General features: G+C 31.9%; 1 protein-coding gene across 3 annotated transcripts in view; it reads right to left on the bottom strand.

Moving 5' to 3' along the window:
• Positions 1-246: 246 nt before the first annotated feature.
• The window catches only part of LOC143229123 (mushroom body large-type Kenyon cell-specific protein 1-like), a 73,265-nt gene continuing 50,136 nt past the window's right edge, over positions 247-23,375 (bottom strand). For all 3 annotated transcript variants that reach the window (XM_076460979.1, XM_076460980.1, XM_076460981.1), the window contains exons 5-7: positions 19,348-19,558; positions 9,590-10,079; positions 247-7,586 (exon numbers count right to left, since the gene is read on the bottom strand). In XM_076460979.1, coding sequence (XP_076317094.1) covers positions 6,417-7,586; positions 9,590-10,079; positions 19,348-19,558 — 1,871 coding nt within the window. In that variant the 3' untranslated portion in view covers positions 247-6,416. The remainder of the gene's footprint in view (positions 7,587-9,589; positions 10,080-19,347; positions 19,559-23,375) is intronic.

Genomic DNA, 23,375 nt, shown 5'->3' with positions numbered 1-23,375 from the left:
TACATGTATCATTAAAATTAATTAAATAATGTACTTCTTTATTAAGTTATGTGTAATTCTAAGATACTATGCTATTTTTCATGTACTTGTGTTAGTGTACACACAATGTGACATAAAATAGAACCTATATATTACTACGTGAGTAATGATTTTTTTGGCAAAGTTCTTTATTTCACTATATCTTTGCCACTTATAGAATGACATGAAAACCATTGGCTCTTTCTCAAAAAAAAACTAATCTTCTATAGAAATTAAATGATTACAGCATCCAAGATTCTTTTATTTTTTACATGGTGAAAACAAAACCACTGTATTCTAGTTTTCCAAGTACATATATACCCGTAGGCATAAAAAGGTTAACTGCATAAGTTTAAAATTTAATGTAAAAGTGCCATTTTAATCTATTGTTAGGATCATTTGGAAATATCAGTAAAAATAGATTAATTTGTTTATTTCATTTACTACTAGTACAAACATTCCATGTGTGCAGATGAGTTTTATGTATTTACATGAAGTCAACTCCATTTCAATAACAAGCTGAGATACAAAAGTGGAGATCGTATAACATTTCATAGGTCTCTTACACTGTAAAAGCTAGTTTTTCACATCAATAATGGACAATAGGATGATGAAGTCACTGAAATAATGGGAGGTCCCATGTAACCATTTTTACAATAAAAAATTATCGTGAATATGTTGATAAACTCGTGGAATAGATACCTTGTATGAAATTTACATTGGATAATAGCAACAAAAGATTTATATCATACTGGAAATCAATTTTCATACCGTAAGCTATGTTGTCGTTTTTCTGTGTTTTTTTTGTCAAGACACACCTGACATGGTCCTCAAACTTAATCCTTACTTTAGATACCACTCATAACCTTTTAATCTTTGTGAGAAAGAATATTATACAGTTAATTTCAAACAGTAGGGGAGGCATATTCAATTATATTAAATGAATTTGTAAATAATTTATACATTCTGAACTTCACTTAGAGAACCTTGTATAATATAAACTATCATGTCACAATGAGAAAAACTTTCTAATATCAAAAGAGCAATTGGCTTTTAATTATTTACCATGATTACCAAAAATGCAAGTACGTAAATGACACAAGTTAACTTAAAAATAATGAAAGTTTAAATGCATTTGATGTACTAATCAAACATTACACAATTTGCAAAAAGCAAGTATTTTACAATGTCTGCTTAGTATGAATTATTACCCAAAAATATTCAGTTTAGTTTCTAGAACATGTAAATTAAATTTAAGGATTAAAAAAAAAACCTCAAATTTTTATAAAAAATAAAATTAATGTTATTTCAAAGCACTGATTCTTATCATCAAAACACACATATATACACATTGTTTTGAGATGTCATAATTCACACAACAGTTCTATATTTATATAGGAATTTTAAGCAGCATCGGTGATATTAATTTACTCTTGTAAATTATTCTGCTAGACAAGCTGTTTAAAATGTGAAGCCCAGTCTGTTATTCAGTTTACCACTACTCACCGAATTATATTGGTTTTGTTGTGAGAAGTCTATTCTTTTGACTTTCCCATGTCTAGGGTGGACAAGATGAAATTCCTGGAAAGCTGTTTAATTTAGTGACAAGTGATAAACAGAATAATATATTTGGCTGCACATTTAATTTTTAATTCTTAAAAAATGAATATACTTGAGACTAAAGTTTTTGAAATTAAATTATTATAGATACCCCTGTTTCTTGAAATATCCTTTTTTTGATATTCTGAATGTTAAAGTAATGTAGATCTCACAATGAAAGCAGACAAATTAGTTCAAAATGGAATAGGGGGACCAAATTCAAATAATTATTGTAGAAGGGTGCCTTGGTATCTGAAATTCCCAAAGCATCAAAATTCTTAGATGCTGCTAATAAAGCACAGTGATTTTTTGTTATATAACAAAAATGTTTTGGTTGTTTTGTGTACATTTTCTTGTGGTATTTTTCACTTCTCCACTACGAAATTCCCCATCAGTAAGGGTAGTGACCAAGGCAAAAAGTAAAACAACAGAAAGAATGACTGTAGCTTTGAAGTCATTAAACAAACAAAAACTTACACCAAGAAGGTTAAGACAACTGCACATTAGTATGGGCATTCTACATGAAATAAAACCATTGGAAAAAGTCTAAATTAAATATCCAGAAGTTCTAGTAAAAAAAAAAAAAAGAGTTGCAAGTTTAAAGTAAGAAGCTGATGATATGATACTGAGATTTTGCAAGGGTAACAGAAGATCAATTCATATGACTCAATTTTCCATCAAGACATTTTTTTTTTTTATAATGGAGATTCCAAGTATGAATGAACTGATAAATAAAAGAAGTAAAAACAGTGGAAAAAAGTATAATCAATCACTTATCCAGTAAGCTCAATATGAGATAGTAACAAACAAATGAACATTCCATGGGGAAAAAAAAAAAGATAAAATATGTATCCTTGAGAAAATGGCGTGTGCTCCATGCTAAGAACCCAGAAAAACCTAAAAGAGATAGAATAATGAAAAAGGCATAGACTACAAGAAAAAAAAAAAAGCTAAATATTCATGGCAATAAAGACAATTACAGATACAGGTAGAGAAAGAGCATAATAGTTGAAGAAATATCACACTGATTGGTGACTAATGGCAAAGACTATCTAAAATAAACATATTCCATGTGTAAAACAGAAGAGAGAGCATTTTTCTTGGAAGGCAAGGGGTGAAACTTTACACTAGGGATATGTTTATTTACTCTTGTAAATTATTCTGCTAGACAAGCTGTTTAAAATGTGAAGCCCAGTCTGTTATTCAGTTTACCACTACTCACCGAATTATATTGGTTTTGTTGTGAGAAGTCTATTCTTTTGACTTTCCCATGTACAGGTTGGACAAGATGAAATTCCTGGAAAGCTGTTTAATTTAGTGACAAGTGATAAACAGAATAAGATATTTGGCTGCACATTTAATTTTTAATTCTTAAAAAATGAATATACTTGAGACTAAAGTTTTTGAAATTAAATTATTATAGATACCCCATCAGTAAGGGTAGTGACCAAGGCAAAAAGTAAAACGACAGAAAGAATGACTGTAGCTTTGAAGTCATTAAACAAACAAAAACTTACACCAAGAAGGTTAAGACAGCTGCACATTAGTATGGGCATTCTACATGAAATAAAACCATTGGAAAAAGTCTAAATTAAATATCCAGAAGTTCTAGTAAAAAAAAAAAAGAGTTGCAAGTTTAAAGTAAGAAGCTGATGATATGATACTGAGATTTTGCAAGGGTAACAGAAGATCAATTCATATGACTCAATTTTCCATCAAGACATTTTTTTTTTTATAATGGAGATTCCAAGTATGAATGAACTGATAAATAAAAGAAGTAAAAACAGTGGAAAAAAGTATAATCAATCACTTATCCAGTAAGCTCAATATGAGATAGTAACAAACAAATGGACATTCCATGGGGAAAAAAAAAAAAGATAAAATATGTATCCTTGAGAAAATGGCGTGTGCTCCATGCTAAGAACCCAGAAAAACCGAAAAGAGATAGAATAATGAAAAAGGCATAGTCTACAAGAAAAAAAAAAAGCTAAATATTCATGGCAATAAAGACAATTACAGATACAGGTAGAGAAAGAGCATAATAGTTGAAGAAATATCACACTGATTGGTGACTAATGGCAAAGACTATCTAAAATAAACCTATTCCATGTGTAAAACAGATGAGAGAGCATTTTTCTTGGAAGGCAAGGGGTGAAACTTTACACTAGGAAGACAGAGCCAAGGCTATGTTGGTTTAAAAGAAGGGTACCAAACAAAAATATAATTTTTGTAAATCAGTGAGAACCCTTAATAAACAGATAGAAAAATAAATATATAATGGTGAAATATGAAAAAAATATGTTTAAAATGACTCATATTGAGAAACCATAAGTGTGGTATCAGAAACTGAAATAGGGAAATTATGACTGTGGCATTTTGAAAGGGATTACTAAAGAAGTCTCCATGGTACCTAAAATTCAAAATTTGTGATAATCTATTTTGTTTGTTTTGTTATGCACAAAGCTACACAAAGGGATACCTGTGCTCTGTCCACCACGAGTATCAAAACCCAGTTTCTACCTGTGCAAGTCCTCAGAGGTGATAATCTAATCTCAATATGAGAAATCCATGAAACCTAGCTTAAAAACATCTCCAAATGAAGTGAAAGGTTCTGTACTCAAAAAGAAAAAAATCTAGCATTTGAAAATAGAGAACACTGAATAAATATTTTTCAAATATTAAAAGTACATAATGACAAGAAAATTATCAAGATTATTAAGATGAACACCACTTAAAAAAAAAAAAAAAGAGTGTACCAAACATGAAAAAGACTACCTAAAATCACATCTGCTGCAAAAGTAATGAAAGAAAGTTAAAGCATCATTCTGGAATTGAGTCTTTAAATGATAGATTTTAGTTTCAGAGGTAAACACACTATATGACACATCCTTTACTGACACAATGAAATAAGAATAAATGGAATTTAACATCCTCAAAGACACAGAATGTACTGAGCAAAACCTGAGGAATGAAAGAGTCTTATCAACAGAAAACACAGAGGGAAATACTTGAGAGGGAGGAGCTTCCAATCAATCACAAAAAGAAGTTCACAAAATGTCCTAAAGGAAAAGTCAAGCACTAAAAAGGAATTAAAAAAAACAACCAAAGCCAACACCAACAGTAGTTCTATGAAGTATTTCATCAGACCTAATGTCTCCTCCTGACAATGCCAAAGAGAGGGACACATCTCTGTAAAGTGGGAATGAAAATACAGAATATTAATTCAAGCTCCAATACCCAAAATAATAATTTCAACTGTCAATCTTTGGCCAATATCAAAATGGAGCAGATTATGTAACAGACAAAACCTGTTCTTAAAAAGGTTTAAGAATTGAACCGACTTAAAGAAGACACCCAAAACCAATGTAAATAGTAACAATAATCATGGTTAAATCAGTGAGAAGAAAACATTTTAATTCTTTGAAACAATGAAGCATGAATGTCAGAAATATATGCATGAGGAGCAAAAAGAAACTGAAGGAGAAGATTCTGTAAAAAGCTATTACTAATGATTCTTGGGAGCTCAATTATAATCACCAGATATACAAGCTAACAATCATGTGAATGCCTTAACACAAACATTTGAGTAAAGTTTAGGATTTAATAGGAAGAAAAAACCATTATCAGAAAACAGACAAAAATATAGGATGAAGGAAAAATTAAATATGCTCTTCCATTCCCAAATGTAAATATCAAAGGAAAGCATATGCATAAGAATGGATCAAATGATTCAAACATGACACAGGAAGTTCCCTTCAAGAGCTTAAACCCAAGTCTCTTCTGCAGGGCATCAAAATCAAAAACAATATGCAGGTTAGTCAAAAAGAAACAAAAAAATTCAACTAAAAATTCAACAAAAACGAATATGTTAGTTGTGATGAAGTCCATGTAGTTTGCTACAAACATTAATGCTAGCAACATAAACCAAAGTATTATTCAGAAAAGGGGACTATAGGAATGCAATCCAAGCACATGTGATCTGCAACAAGAAAAAAATAGGCACAAACAGACCACAAAAGAAAAGAATGTACAAAGCAATAAGACTGGTAAACAGCACTTTCAGAAACAGAATGGAGGTGTGAGGAGTTACAAATACATGACAAGTTTGTGAACTTGTTTGGGTGAAGTGTCATGAAGAAAAATGTGGATATTATATAATAAAGTGATATATTGGAAAGATGGAGGACAGGCTTTGTATAACAACAATCAAAACATCAGAAAAAGGTACTTCATTACAAAGATGTGAGTTTATGCATTTAAAATATAGTTTACTTATTCTGAAGTTCAGCCAAATATTAGAATGAATATACTTTTAGAAAATCTATTTTTTTTCAAACTGGAATGCTAAATAACTTTTGGAATGATCACACAAAAGGAAATATCTGTGGAATGATTTTACTATAAAGAATGGGAATAACTTTAAAACCAAAATCAATATCACAGTTAAAGTTGATTAATAAAAGTCTTGCCAATGCTGTTTGCTAGAATAACAATAATAATAAAAATAATAAGAATAAACTTAGCAATTTAAAATTCATAAAAAAAAGCAACAGTAATGTGAAAATCCACATGATTATAGATTACAATAAAGTAAATAACTTTTACTTCCATCACAGCTGAGACTAGGTTGATCTTCAAATGGTAAATAAGACAAGACAACTAAAAAGGCACCAAGTGCACCACTTACACACACACAGACAACAGAAGATAAACATTTACAAAGGATTCTACTTCACATTAGAGTGCTTCAGCACTGCTTCCACAATATGACTGGGAAAAAGAAGATAAATTAAGTTATACTATTTTCTCTTTATATTTGTATCACTTTCTTTAGTACTAGAAAAGATCAAAGATGAGGTGCTTTTCTCTTCCAAAGAAACTGACTTTTCAAGAGTCTTCTTAATCAGGTTTTCCAGAATGCCTACTTCTTGCTGTTGTTCTCCTCTATCCCCTTCCTGCCTTTGAGCATTAGCCTGCAATTTGCGCATCATCTGTGAGGCAAAAAAGTTACCAGAGCTAGAATTCAGCCCAGGAAAGTCCACAGAAAAAAATGGCATAGTTTGCCAAAGTGAAATTTGGGACGGTAAGGAAATCTGCTGTGAAGGTGAATCTTCTAACTTACCTGGAGACACTGTTAGCTCATTTCCTTTTGCATTTGTCCCTCCAGAAAGTTTCTTTAAACTCTGGTTGCTGTCACTATTCTTAGGAGACGTCCAACTTTCTGAAGATTTTTGAGGATAGTTTATTTTCTTCTTGGTACGTAATAGATGTCGCTCTTTAACTTTATATTCTAATGTGGAGTGGGGTACACCATAGTAAGTTCCAGCACGATGAACACTCATTTCACCACTCTGTACTGCACGCACAGCCAATGTTAAGCTATTATGATCATAATTCCTATAACGTCCACGTTTAGGACGTATTTGTTTTCTTTCTTTTTTAGGCAATTCACCAACTTGAGAAGAGTTTGGACAGGAGTCTTGACTAGCAGATTTTAATATCAACCTACTTTTCAAGTTGTTCCAGACTTTCTCTTCTTTTCCTACCACCTGACTGTTAATTAAGGTGTCTTCCTTACTTACGCACACATCAGATTTTCCAACCCTCTGGGTAATACTTTTAGCAATCAGTTCTTTCAAAGACACAGATATACCTTTACTTCCCAGATGACTAGATGACAGAGCACTAGTTGTGCCACTTTTGTTCAGGTTTGTCTGAGAGCCTGGTCTAAAGGACGGAACTTTAAGTATCACATTGGATAAGCACTCAGACATTTCGTTCTCTTGTTTACTTGTTCCTTCATTAAGCTGTTTACTTCGATCACATTCAACAAGGAGTCGCTCTTCTGCAAGATGATGAATGAGGTGTGGCAGTACTGGTAGCTGGCTAATGTCTGTCAGGGATTGATCTAGCATGCTGTGACCACAAGTTGGTTTCTTTAAAGCTAAGGCTTCTATTCCTGCTAACATCTTTTATAAAAGAAAGTAAGATCATTACATCAACACACAGTTTATTACAAAATTTTAGTAATATAACATTTTTATTTAATAATCTACAAAGAGGCATCTAAGAGTCTTTACTACATTATTAAACTTGTATAAATTGTTTGAAATTAAAATACAATAACAGCCACTAACAGAAAAATGCATGTTGTTGATAACCTTCATTACATACACACACTTCCAAAGTGAATAACAGTAAAAATGTAACACCTCATAAATACATTTCAAAAATTTTTCAGTAAAATTTGATAGTTTATCTGTTATTTTCTCCAACCTAAGTCAAAAGTGTATCACTAAATCTGACTGACCTTGTAACCCCCCCAAAATAAACCTAAATATATATCATTTTTCTTTCTATAATGACTTCATATTCTAATGTAAAACCACATTCATTTATCTTAATTAGCTTTAAGTTCATAATTGTACACATCTATTTATAATTAAGTTTTATTGTTGTAATGCCCTTTGAACCATGACTAACTACTGTCCATATGCTTATAAGTTGTAAATCACTGGGGAAAGTGCAGCCCATGTTACGCTATCCAATTATATTACCCACGAGTTACTAGAATTAGTACAAGCAGCTCACATTTGTGTGCCTTGTGAAACAATTTTAATTTTATTATTATTCATTTTACTTAATCTAATCTTAACTAACCTAAAAATATTGTTTTTACATTTTAGTTGCTTTTATAATTATACATAAAGAATAAACATGAAAAACAAGAAATAAAATATCATTAACTCTAATTTCTTATACTACTCATAGTATTGTAATTAATAATTTTTATCTAATTAAATAATGGTCCAAACAATATAGACTAATGGCATACAAAAAGTTGACAAATAACTTTACCTCTCAAACATTTTCTGGCTCTCTAGCTATGTGACAACAGCCATTACAAATTCATCCCAGCTAGTCATTAATTTTCTCATGGGAACAATGTTCATATTCTGAGTGAAATTTACATTTAACCATTCACAACATAACGTTATACAACAAGTCATTTGATAGCTAAAACCACTGAGTTTCTACTGGTTCTAAGTAATATATAATTAAGCATAAGAGAGGATGTGACAGGATGAGTCTGATTTTTCTATTTGATAGCTCTGTAACCAAACAAAGCTAAAAACCATAATAAATGTGGTTTATCTGATCAATGACAATTTTGTAGTAAGTAATTTACATTTAATTTCATACTTTTTCAAGGAGTGATGGACAAACTATGGATGATGACTGCTAAGAGAAAATGTGTCATACGTCTTTGGAGAAATTTAGAATTTTTTAAAATATTGTCTTGTAGAATTAAGAACTTATACACTATTAAAATATGGATTATATGCTTAAATTTTATGTTATATTAATTGGTATTACATAAACAAAAAGTTGTCTGTACACTAAAACTGTATCACGCATAGTACAAATACCTGGGTGGATAAAGTGAATCAATAATGTAAGGATATTCTGTTAACAGCCTATAAGTTAATCAAAGAAAGATAAATATTTTACAGATTCATGCTTGTGAACTTACAACTGACTCCTTGCTGTTACTATTTATTAACAAGACTCACAATCTAATCCTGGTTCCTGCCATCACATAAATTACCAGGGCTTCACTGAAGGTGGCACTAGACTAACAGTCAAAATGCAGGATAAAAACTAATTAGTAACTAAAATTAAATCTAATTAAAAATAATTAATATTTAGAGTTGGGTGATGACAAGAATAGAAATATTAAAATACTTAAAAACAAAATCTGAATTATGTACAGTTAAGTCTTAACATAAATCAAATATTATGATCAAAACAAAAGAATAAGAAATATTTATAGAAATAACAGAAGAAACAGTGAATAAAAAGTAAATTAAAAACTGTTAGAAAAGACATAAAATTGTGAAATAAAGAAAATCAAGCAAAAGATAAGTATATTTTATGAGATCATATCACACATGAGGGTTTAGTTACTCACCTGAGATATGAGGGGAGCAACAGCATGGCTGTACTCAAGACTATTTACTAAACGATGAATGCTTAGATGATCACTTGTGTAGAAATCAGGACTAATAAATGGCCACATATTTGAAGGTTCACTTATTTTATTCTGTTCACTTGGTGAGATTGTTTTGGTCTTCTGTGTCTTGTGTGTTATGGTCATCTTTAACAACTGTCGCAGAGATTCACTCCCAACATCTGAGCTGTCATCTTCTGTCTTTTTTGGCTGAATGTCATCAATAAAAGATTGCTTAATTTTGTCAGCTTTTAGAGAAGTTCCTTTATGTTTATTTTTTCTTTCCAGTGTCAATTTATAAACTTTATTCCTTAATGTTGATCGTGGAATACCATAAATAACAGCTGCACGACGTGTACCTAACTTTCCCGTCTGAATATCTCGTAGTGCTGCTTGTAGTTCATCTTCAGTATAGGCTCGCTTGTAACCAGTGTCAAGTCGACGCTTTTGCCTGAGGAGGAATATACAGTTATTTATGAATATAAATTTATTATAAGTCATTCTAATAAAATTCAAAGAATATAAACAAGGACATACATCTAATATCTAACTATAGATAAAAAGCTTTTATATGTCTTTACTAAGCATATAAAACAGTATAAAAAGTTATTTGCACTCTAAAGGTGTTGGCAACAACTTGGAATCCAACTGGTCATACAGGTGAGAAATAGTGGTCAGATGAATCATAAAAACAGAGTTCATTACATAATCATACAAGACATATTTGAATATAGACATATCTAACAACAATAACAATGTGAATGAATCATAATTTAACCTTTCTCCTGTACAATTTGATTTTCCCAAATTCGTACCTCTCAAAATATGCCCTAATAGAGAAAAGGGTATTGAGAAAGTAAAATGATTTTGATAGGATTTTATATAATTATCATATAAAGTCCAGTCTTTCAAGAAATGAGCAGTAAGCTATAAATGAGTGACAAGTACAAAGGCTTTACTTTAATGAATACATCCAATTATACAGGAGACTAAAGTTTATCTTGAAAGATACAAACAGTCAGGAACCACTAAAATCAAACCCCTACAAAAGAACTGAAAAGTATTGCAATCTCAGACCATCTTATTAAAATCTCCCTAAACTGTATGGAATATCCAGAGATCATAAATCTGACACCCCTCTAAGTCACATAGTCTGCATAAGCAACACTGTTAGCATCTGAATTACACACAGAAACTACTTAACTCTCTCCTCAACAAAAACCCTTCACAAAAAATAGCACCAATTTCAACTCTGTCCTATCACTCCTGAAGTTGTTTCTATATATGTAGAAGTATAAGCTTGGTTACAAATCTTATTAGATCAGCTACCCTTTCTACTACCTATGATACCACCATAAAACTCAGTGAAATTTTTGTCAAATTTTTCTTTAACAATTTATTTTAAATTCAATTCAGCTCTCTGTATGCAAACCAAAGTATCACTATTGGCAACAATATTGTTGTCATTTTAGCCTTTATTTTTATGCATTTCTTGAAATTATCAGCTTTTACTCAGTGGATGTTTGAAATATAACAGTTAGGTGGTACATATATCCCAACGAAATTTTCAGTATATGGAATCATGAGCTATATTCTCTTTTCAAACTTGTTGAATTCCTCAATAATCAACACATAGACATAAAACTTAAACTTACTCATACTGATAATAGCTAGAATTTTGTACCTTTTCTTAATGCCATGGTCATGACTGAAAACAGCAAACTTATAACTACCATACATTCCAAACCATGTGTTAAATTAATTATTCTACACTCAAACTCCCACCAGCCACCATACGGAGTGTCATTATAAGTCAATTAAGTTTAAAAATCTGCAACATCACAGGTAGTAAGAAAAACTATGATGAAACTCCCAAAGCTACTGTTGTCTAATGGCTATCTATAAAGTTACATTACTAAGGCATTCCACAATACTGACTCACCAAGTTTTAACAAACAAGAGTAAAATAAGAAACTATCACCTCAAAATTTTGTTTCATGTATTATGCCCTTTATGGATAAATGTTTCATCACTCCTCTTCATCAAGTAAATAAAAAAATCTGGTTTGGATATCATAAGAAAAGTAAAAAACTAAAGGATATACTTACTTATTCAGCCTTCAATAACAACAATCTATGTAAGTCTAAATAATACTTTGCTGTAACCAATGGTTTAGAAAAATCCTGAATAGTTAAAGACACCTTTAGTGAAATAGTGTACACAGTGTTCAGCTATATATGTACTGGTGTAAGATTGTTTAACCTTATTGCAACAGATTATGGGTCAAATTCCATGTCATCTTCACAGTTGACATGCACTCAAAATGTTATTGAATTACTATTTTATTACGTTAATAAACTGGGTATTGAACTGTAGATTATAATTAAGATTTTAGTAATATACAGTATTCAAGTTCCTAATTTAAAAGTAATATTAATAAAACTTAAACACCAATTTTTGTGTGTCAAGTGGTATGTTAAATGCCACATTGGTTCAAATTAGATTTTTGTGAAGTCAGAGTACAAAGTCTCTAGTTTTGTATGAATTGGAAACTCAAATTAGTGATATTAACAAGCTAGAAATAAGAACCTCCTATCTTCTATATTTGCTGAGATATTGCTCATGTACTGAATCAAACAGTGGATACCCACATCTGCCCATTTTTTTTAAATGATCCTTATATCCGTATATGACATGTGAATAACTAATCAAAAGCTCAGAGTATATCTATTCCTTGTGGCTTTCTCAGCCATTTTCATGTGTTGTTTCAAAATAAGATTTCAAGGAGGTAGAATGTGCTTTTTTGTCTTCCCAAAATTTCCTTGCTCAGCATTGGAATTAGAAAGACGTGGTCCCTAAATCCCATGTTAGTGTTTAAGGCATTTGGGCCACAAAACATATACATACAAGTAGATTTTGACCTATAGCTACTGAGTGCTGTGTTAAAAGCAACTGAAATCATGAGTAGGTAATTAAAATGAAGCAGACAAATCCTCTTCTCAACTTAAAGAAACAACCCATCTGGTTTGGAATTATAAGCTCTTATACTTACTCCACAACTGTGGGCAAGAAGCAAACCATGCTCAAAAAAGGACCAAGTATAAGACTGCTATGTATTCAGAATTACAAGGACACAATGGATCTTCTTCCATGAAAAGTATACTGAACCAATATTGATAAAAAAAGGGAAAAACTCAACCCAACTTGATAGACAAATAATAATTTTGAACCTGTATTACAAGTAAACCCCCCATGAAGGTTGGTGCTTCTCCTACCAACATCTGGGAGAAAAAAAAAATTCAAGATCCCAAATAGGAAATCCCCTGACTTTGCTCTTTTCTCCAAGAGAGGAGGAAAGTCACTTAAACACTTTGGAAATATAACCTGTCCACCATCTCAGTGACTGGAAAATGTGTGTGATAAGGACTACCTAGATTCACTAGTAGAATATGGGAGAGGTAATGCATGTTGAGGAGTCCTGAGGAACAAAACTCTGGAAGAAGTGAACCAAGTTTACTACATATTTAAAAGCAAACTGACCCCAATTTATTCAACCCAATGATTGGCAAGAACCAGCAGACTAACCTTATACTTTAGTCATAATAGTCTAGAAGTGGTGGTGCAGCACAGTACAGTAATATCATTCAATCTGCCTCTAGATGGTCTTATGGAACATCTAATTTCTACAGTGCCTGTTGCAACCTAGAAAAGGTATACTGAGTTGATTATTGCGAGTGCAAAACTGGTTGGATAAAAGCACAGCTGCCAGACAATACTCTCTTAAAAAGAGGTAAGGGGCCTGGAAAGTGGAAAAGGAACATTATTAGTAAATAAAATACTTACACCTACTTATAATTTAGTGGATGTTGCTAAGAGACAGCTATGGGGAGTAGTCATAAACCCTCAGTCATAAACATCATACAAATAATGTGAGATAAAAGTATTGGAGGAAGTCCACATACAAACCAACAGAATGTCCTCCAATGGGTAATTCAATCAAGCTTTGTTGGACATAGAAATGTGACAAACTTCATGAAATGTGGCTTGCAGAGTTTCCTGAACTCAAAATAAAGTTCAGAATAAGTGATAGGATCAGGTTTTGTACCCATCTTGACAAAGAAACCATGGATAAATCTCAGAAATTTCAAGGATTCCAAAGTATAAAAAGTTATTTGCACTCTAAAGGTGTTGGCAACATAATATTTCAAGGCCCTTACTGACAACAACTTGGAATCCAACTGGTCATACAGGTGAGAAATAGTGGTCAGATGAATCAGTGAAAAGGATTTATCCTCTTCTCTGGGTGCCAGTCTCTTAGGTAAGAATGGCCTGTCTGGGTATGGGAGGATGCAGGTAGAATGATAGAGAATCCTGTGTAAACAGAGCACAAACAAATTCAACAACATCCACAGGCCAGCAGCAACAAAAAAAACAAACCTTAAGGGAAAGGGCTTAAGTGATTGTTTAGAAAGAGCATGTACTACCCTTTTAATAGCCCAGTTAGATAACTGAGATAGTCAATTAGGATTATAAATACAAAATAACTTAAGGAGGATGAAGATGGCTGAACCCAATCTAAAGCTGACCAAAAAAAATGAAGTAAGGTACAGAAAAGAGGAAACTTTTTCTCCTGAATGTTCAGGATCTTCCATAATTCCAGCTTCAAAATCCCTGGAAAAATACCACTGGGGTGAATATTTGTCTCTATCTCACTCTGAATAAGATAACAGACAGCCTCAGTGAAAGTCCAAGAATTTGATAAGCCTGAAGGGCTACAAACATTTCCAGAATGTCATATTTCTAGCTAAATAATGGTCAAATAGTGTAAATTAATATCAAATAGTTATGTGTATATATATATATATATATATATATATTTATTTTTAAATCTTAAATGTAGCTTTTCAAAAATAAACCATTAACCTTCTTACTTCAGGTTTTCTTATGGTGAAGGGTGAAAGGGCACATCATCATGTTTATATTCAAATATACATCAAACGACAATTTTATGAATGTATGCCAATAAGTTGGTATCACAATGTAAATTATAATTCATATTTTAGTATTATACAATAATTAATTTCTTAATTTAAAATTAAACAAAAATAAAATTCTTAAATATCAATTTTTTTTGTGTCACATGGTGTGTTGAATGCAGCTTTGCTTTAAATTAGATGCTTGTGATGTTCATGTACATTGTGTGAGTCAAAGACTATGAGCCCCATTCCACCTCTTTACTTTTTGGAAATAGTTACTTACATAATCTACTTCTTCCTAGAACATGTGAATGACCAACTAGTAGCTCAGAATGTCTCCATTTGTGATATTCACATCCTCTAGAAAAAAAGGGGTAAGTGAAAATGTCCAAAAAATAGACATTTTTTACTAAATTACAGTTTAGCTAGTAAGCTTGATAAGTTAGAGGAATTCTGGAACACTGATAAAGTAATTTATAATAGTTAGTTATTTCAAAACACATAAATAATACCTAAAAACTTACTTTGTTCTATATTCTCCACTTGTGATATTTGATAAGTTGTAGCAAATTATGGCAAGTCGGCAAATTAATATGAAATTTGTAAATGGAAAAACAAATAATTGTTTTCTGTATTGCTTTATTTACTATTCTATGTTTTAATAAAAATAATTTACAAACTTATTTGTAAACAGTAATAATATACAGTAAAACCTGTCTTAGGTGGAATTGTACGTGACCAAGTAAAACTTCTGGCTTAAGCAGGTTTTCTGGCTTAAACACTGTGAACATGCATATCCTTAATTACATATAATTTTTGAGTGAAACATTATACTTGCTTAACTCAAGGGAATTAACACATTTGTGAATAAAGGTATTATACTGTTTATGCTATATTTATTAGAATAAGAACAAAAACTGACATTCAAAATATATATAAGTACACAAAATCTTAATCAAATGTATTTAAAGAAAGTGTCCAATTTCAACTGTTTCATTTTTTTTTTAATGAGCTTTCTCATGCGATTAAAAGAGAATGCCAATTCTACGGCCTTTTCATGAAGTTCATTTTCTCCCTCCATTTTTGCATACAATTTGATAGCATTAATATAACTTAACACTTGTGATGAAGTAGCAATTTCTATTTCCTCCCTATCTTTTCCATTTTGTTCACCTTCTGAATCTCTCACAATGTTACCATCTTGCAATACTATTATAGATTTTAAATCAATTTTATCAGTTTCTGTTAAAACATTCTTGTCAACATTCAAGCAAGACTTTCCGCATTCACAGAATCATCTGTACCAATCTTCTCAATCAGAGTTTGAATTTCACTAGAATTGTCATAACAAACAACTTCTCCATAATATCTGCCATTATCAAGAATAAATCCACAGTTTCAAAGCACTTTCTTACATATTCATGTTTTACGCATTTGATTGAATGACTTAAAAATGCAATAGAATCTAACACATCAATTTTCGTGGTCTTTTCAGATGCTCTCTTACAATCATCCATGTTTGCAATAATATGCTGAAGCATCAGTTTTCTGTATTTATATATAATTTTATACACTGTATGATTCCATTATCTAGTGGCTGTAGATCTGATGTTGTACATGGAGGTAGAAAGAATAAACGAACATTTGAAAGTTGAATTTTTGGGTGACAAGTTGCATTATCTAGGAAAAGTAGGATATTCCTGTTTTCTTGTTCCATTCTTTTGTTTAATTTGTTCAAAAATTCCTCGAATATAGCACTTGTCATCCATGCTTTATTATTCGGTTTCCATTCCACAGGAAGTTGATTCTTCCTTAAAGTTTTGAAACAGTGCAGATTTTCACTTTTACCTATTGCCCATGGTTTTTCTAGTTTTCCATCACCAAATGCAACCAAAAGTACAGTCAATCGTTCTGTCGAATAGCGACCTCCAGAACACTTTTCTCCTTTCATCTGCAATGTTTTATTGGAAAGAGCTCTGAAAAACAAAGCTGTTTCATCTGCATTTGCAATATCTTTTGGGCTGTAATGACGAATAATTTCTTTTAACTTTTCGTGCCAGTTTTCCACTGCATTTTTGTCAACATCATCTGCTTCCCCACAAGAAACATTAAATGTAATTCCATGTCTTCTCTTAAAACATTCCAACCAACCATTTGATGCAGAGAAGCCATCTAAATGAAGGATCTCTGCAGTTTCCTTTGCTTTTTCTTGCAGAATTGGACCAGATATATGGAAGTTCTTTGCTTTTGCAGCTGAAAACCACTCAAACACAATGCGATTTAGCTCATGATACTTAGTATCTTTTTCTCTTCTTTTTCCCTAATCGATTTTGTTGCTCGTTAAATATTTTTCCATTATTTTATTCTTTTCCTTAATAATGTTGTAAATCTGTGTCTTTCCACATTTGAAATGAGCAATGACTTCTCGAATGCTCTTTTTTTCCTCACAGGCCATTTTAATGGCATAAAACTTTTCCTTGAGATTTAAGATTTTGAATTTCTTCTCCCTGGGCCTGAAAAATAAAACATATTCAAAATAAAACCACTACTTCATTTATTATTATTTTCTTTTTTCCTACTTTTACCAGCAGCCTATTATTAAAATTAGAATTATAAATTTTAGGGGCAAGGAACCTAGTACCCTCATTTTCTAAAATTCTACTAAATACCCTAATTTTTTATTACAATTCTACTAAATTCCCTATTTTTTTTAAAAAAAAAGTTACTAAATGCCCTCATTTTATTTAAAATACCCTACTAAATACCTCATTTTTATAAATACATGCTTAAGTCCTATGTTTTATATAAAAATTAATTCACGACTTATATTTATTCCAAAGTAATCCTTTAATGAAATAAAAATAATTTGAATATCCAACATAATTTATCAAAAGCTTTATCCAATTGAATATCAAACCCCCCTAATCCTAAATTCATTAAAAGACTACATGCATATTTAATAGATTTTTTTTTTTAAAAAGGGTATTGAGACGCTTTTTTTTAAAAATGAGGGTATTAAGTAAATTTCCCTAAATTTTTAAAATTAGAGAAGATAGGAATTTATTTTTTCATGAGAATTATTTAAAGAGTAGAATTTTGTACTTAAAAGATAAATATATTCCTACAAATCATAAATCTAATTTAATTGCAGAAATAAAGATGGCAGAAAAAATAGAATATATTTAACCAATACTTAACTGTAACAAAATATCTGAGGATTTATTAATATTTAAAGAAATTATTAATTAAACAAGAATTTATTAATATTTAAATAAATTATTAATTAAATAAGAAATTAATATTTAATCAAAAACATTTTTTCTGCCTTACTCAGGTTCTAATCCTACTTGTTGATAGATGAGGTAGGTGAAAGATAGTTTTCTGTCCGCATTATGCAGGTTCCGCCATATAGAGGGCCTTTTATAAAAGAAATCTTATGATAATGTTGCAAAATTTTGATATTTCCAGCTTGTACAGGTTTCCACCCTATGCAGTTTCCGGCTAAGACAGGTTTTACTGTATATACATATGCAATGTGTGACAGTATTTTACAAAACACTGATTTCCCTAGGACAAACTGAAGACTGGTCACTTTGTAAAGTCAAGTTTTTAATACTATCTATGGTAGCAGAAGTGCATGTGCAAAACATTATTGCAACTCCTGTAATGTTAGCTAGACATGGCTGAAAGGTCAATAAAATAATATAAATATATATATAGTGAACTTAAATAATTACATTTAAATGAGGTTAAATAAGTAAACAAAACCATAAGGAAGAACTGCATTAAAAACAGCAAATCCCAACCTATGATTAATTATAACCATAAATTTTTAAGCAAAAACAAAAAATGTAAAAATTGAACAAAATATGCTGCATTTTTTATAAAATGATTCTAGGGTACAAGCTACATTGTGGGATTATAACATGTATCCTAGGTTTTGGAGGTAACCTGTATTGTACGTCCCACATTGCAGTGGCGATACACCGACTATCAGCCTTAACCACAAATGTGTAAGCCTCATATAAGACAATTAGAAATCAGGAGAGCGAAAATTGGGTGCTAAAGCTCACAAAGTCACACATCTATATCACCCTTCACTGCCTGCAGACAGTTGAGGGAAGATGACTGCTCTCTCTCTCTATGTGTGTGTGTGTGTGTGTGTGTGAATATATAATGTTATGAGATTTAAGCTATTTAGACTAAACATTTGTTGTTTCCAGTTGTAATCTGTAGTCATTCTAGAATGAGAAAAAGAGTAATTTAAACGTATTTCCTAACTTTTTATGCTCGTTATGAGGTTGGTCAAATTGAATAAACCTATACAGAGATACAATAGTGACAATAACAGATAAAATATAAAGTCTGTTCTGAAAAAACCTTTAGAACCTTACAATTCATCATGAAATATATGTTAATGCTCCACTATTTATGGTATTTAATACAGACTTTACAATATTTAAACATACGACCAGTGCTTGCCTACTATTAAAAATTAGTGATCAAGTGACTAGTCACTTAATGTTATTTGCCCAACTTGCCAACCCATGAACAACAAATTATGGTCATGATGATATCACTGAATTGTAATTAGTTCAGCCCAGTAATTATGGAAACACAGTATTACAGTTACCATGAAGAAACCTAAGAGGTAAAAAGAAATACTTAAGAGAACTGTGATTACTTATAATTTATCAGGTGATTGTTAAAAAAAACATAAGTTTATTCATTATTTAAACTTACCCAAGCTTTGATGATGGAAGTGGAACTTTCAAAACAGAACTGGCTGAATTGCTATCTTCTTCTTCTTCCTTTTCTGTTGTTTTAAATATCCTATTGGAGTGCACACTTAAATCAAGTGGTTCCTCCCCACACGGCGATGGAGATCGAGATCCACCAACAGAGCCATCAGACCAGCAATGCATATGAAAGTTGTTTGTTTGACACAAATTTCCTGTAAAATATATTAGGTTGAGGAATAATTCGTGAGCGTTTTTAAATAATTTCATTCAAGCATTACATGCAAGACTATACAATACTTCAATGCATGAACACATTACACCCAAAACATTTATTATGATACTTTATTTCATGTAATACCTAGGTATATAGTGTGCATTGTTTTAAACGAAATTGCAAGAAATTAAATGCGAAAAGCAGATGGTGTCGAAAATGCTCGATTTTGTCCATTTGACGGTCCATTTAATGAGCTGAAAATGAAAGCAAAAATTAAAGACATATGAAAATCAAACACACCGTCTATTAGAGCAAAAAATTATCTACCAAATGACATGAAATATTTTGCGAAAGCGTTTCATTTATGAATATATTTGTGTAACTTGAGAAAACGCTCACGAATTATTCCTCAACCCAATACAACATTTAAGACATTTTTAAAAATCAAAAGAAATTAGTTCTTAACCAATTCTACCCAAAAATGCTGATTTAAATATTGAAATGTTCCTTACCATAAAAACTCATGTACTTGCTGTAAAGCTGTAAATTGTAATAAAAGAAAACACTGTTACAAGTGAAAGACAAGAAGGAACAGATTATTCCAACTCTGATATAAGGAATTCCCTGCCAGTGAGAATATATTTTGAACTGGGACCTAGTAGAACAAAAGAAGATAATATATACAAAAGAAATTTATATTTCATATGGTTTTACAACTCACCCCCCATTGTAACCCAATCATAATGTGTTTTTTAAATATTTTGTTTCACTGAACTAAAGTTCATTTTACTTGTCAATCATTTCAGTATTCAGACAAAGTGTACTACTTGTTTCCTTGGAAATACCCTTATTAACCTCAAAATATTTGCTTGTATGATGCATTCTGTTTCATTAAAAAATGTGCCAGCCTCTAAAAAACTGCATTTTCAATAGCAGCACATACTTCTTCACATTATATCAAAATTATTACTCTCCAAAACAACATTATTTCAGATGATGTTAACAAGCAAATGTTATGTGTCACAGTACAAAATGCCAAAACATTGTATGGGGATAGCAGTATAATGAATATTGAATATCTCAAAGTTACATGTTAAGCTTGTGCATTGTTGAATATTTAGAAACAATGAAAGATTTATTACAAAAAACAAAATAACTGTAAGTATTTATTATTAACATTCCTCTTAATTAGTCTAATGTAATTCAAAATCAGGTGCTGTATGTGTGATAAAAATTTTTCAGATCTTTTCATTCAATACCAAATCACAACAGTTGGAATGGATGTTAGGATATGAAAGATTCTCTGAAATGCTGTTTATATATGCCAGTAGAATAACCACAGGAAGCAAACACTCCTGAAACTGAAGATAAAGAAAGAAACTAAAGGTAAGATAGCAAAACAAGATGTAGATTCATCCCCATGGCAGTCTGAAAGGTGTCTGCTAAATGGAACAGTAAGAGAGCAGAAGTGTCCACCTCTCAGTGCCTGTCTCATGTAGAAAGGTTTTGTCAGGACACAAGTAAAGCCTTCTAGAAATATATATATATATAAAAAATTATCAATGACAAAAATGTTGATTATTTCCTCCCAGAAGTTACTACAAAATGTGTCTTCAGGGAGAGATAGTGGAGTGAAGAAATTGCAAATGAAAAGTTAAGTTGCTTAAGAACAGGCTTAAATTCTAATAAAGACAATGCCTTGGTACTCATATGTTGATTGTTTAGTGTTTTATGGTGCATGCCACTAGGCTATCAGCACAAAACAACCAATAAAAAACATAGAAGCAAAATTATTGTACAAACAAACAAAGTTGAAATGATGTTTATAATTTAGATAAGTTTGCCAATTACACTGTCCAACATTAAAGGTTAACCCCCAGAAAAAACATGTCTAAAATGGTGCTATCATAATGATACCACAACAGTAAAACAGATAAAAGAAAATAATCAGTTAAAAATCTGTAACCAATGCATATGCATGCCCTAACTAAGACAATTTCCTCCTTCCAATCATTACAGAAACAAGATGGCCAAAAAACAACAGAAGGTTGATCTGGAAAAGCTTGTTATGGTTGTGCTCACTCCAAGTTGACTGCCAACCTGCACAAAGGCCAAGCCATCAATACAGTACTGTTGTCCATACATTGGATAAGCACGGCTGTGATGGCAACAGAGCAGGAGGAATTAGCTGTAGTGTTAGCAAACTTGTTCCTGCAAATACCGATGTGGCCAGGTATCCAGAAAAACTGGATACAAATAGAAGATAAAGAAAAATTGACCAGTCATTCACAGATATCAATGAGAACAAGGTGAGAGCTAACACTATGCAATTTCAGGGCCAGTAGAGAACTAACTGTGTTAACAGCACAATCTGTGTACTGCATAGCTTCTACATGATCCAAGGAAAGAGAAATGGCATACAAGTCAGCAAATGAACACAGAAACTCTAGAAGGGATCCTGTGAGCAACCACAAAGTGACAACAAACCATGGAAGATCACACGTAATCATCTGACTTTGTATCATCCATACAAACTGGTATGGAAGAATGGTTAAAAAATATTCAGCAAAGAAAAGACGGTACTTCTAACTGGGAGTATTTGCCTTCCTCAGATGACCCAAAGGGAGGTCACAGGTGAGTACAGTAATAAGCCATGGCAGAATGGGCTGATCAATGAGAACAGCAATGTCATCCAGTGACACACATAACTGTGTTTGGATACTAGGGCCAAAGGGAACAATGGCAGACCATCTACTCCAAAAGAGCATATCCCACTAAGGAAGAAAGACAAAGCCCCACACGAGACGTTGTGGTAAGGATTGGAGTTTAATGACATACAGCAAAGAAAGCTGCAAATAGTGGAGCTGAAGAGGGAGTTCAATTGAAGAAGTGTAGAAAGCCCCAAGCAGACTCAAAGCCCCAGGTGGTGAATGGAATCCGACATTTTCAAAACTGAGGTCCTGGCAGAACCATAGACCTGAAGCCCATAGTCCACTTTGAAGTGAATAAGGGCATGGTAAGTCCTGAGCATGGAATAGCAATCTGCTCCTGAAGAGGTGGAGGAGAGAACATGGAGAATGTTCAGTGCCCTCATATAATTGACACATAACTATTTGATGCGACAAATAAAAGTCAGCTTATTATCAAAGATAAGTCCCAAGAATGCTGCCTAAGGGACCACAAGAAGAACATCACCAAGATGGAGCATGTGATCAGGGTTTATAACCCTTTGACAACAAAAGTACACATAGGTGGTTTTGGAGAAAGAAAATGTAAAACAATTTGCTTTGATCCATTTGATTGAGGGTAATCTGAAGCTGCTGCTCAATAAACCTAACGTTTGATGACCAACACAAGATATAGAAGTCATCAACACAGAGCCTGTTTGCAACAACAGGAGAAAGTTGTGCAGTGATAGGATTAATTTTGATACTGAAAAGTATGAAGAAAAACATTCTCCTGTCAGACCCAGTTAGAAACAGCCACAAGAATAGTAAAAGAGACAGAAGAGAGATGGTGCGACATCTCATAGTGAACATCATAAGGTCTGACTCGTACTGCCAGACTGATGAAGACCATGCTTTATTTCCACCAGAGTAAAGAGGAAATTACAGTCATAGAGATAATTGATCTAAAAGAAAAGAGGCAATCTCTCTGCCTGAGACTTGATGGCCATAAAGGCAGAAAATGAAACAGAATCTTTGCATATAATAATGGAAAAATATACAAAACTGGAAGATGTAGAGAAAAAAAAAAAAGGAAAACACAACAGAAAATTTACAATGGATTATACTAGAAATTCTAATGAACAGTAA

Source organism: Tachypleus tridentatus, chromosome 10 (genome assembly GCF_004210375.1).
Source record: "Tachypleus tridentatus isolate NWPU-2018 chromosome 10, ASM421037v1, whole genome shotgun sequence".
NCBI lineage: Eukaryota > Metazoa > Arthropoda > Merostomata > Xiphosura > Limulidae > Tachypleus > Tachypleus tridentatus.
Note: the sequence above shows the minus strand (reverse complement) of the source record. Positions and strands in the feature narration are given on the sequence as shown.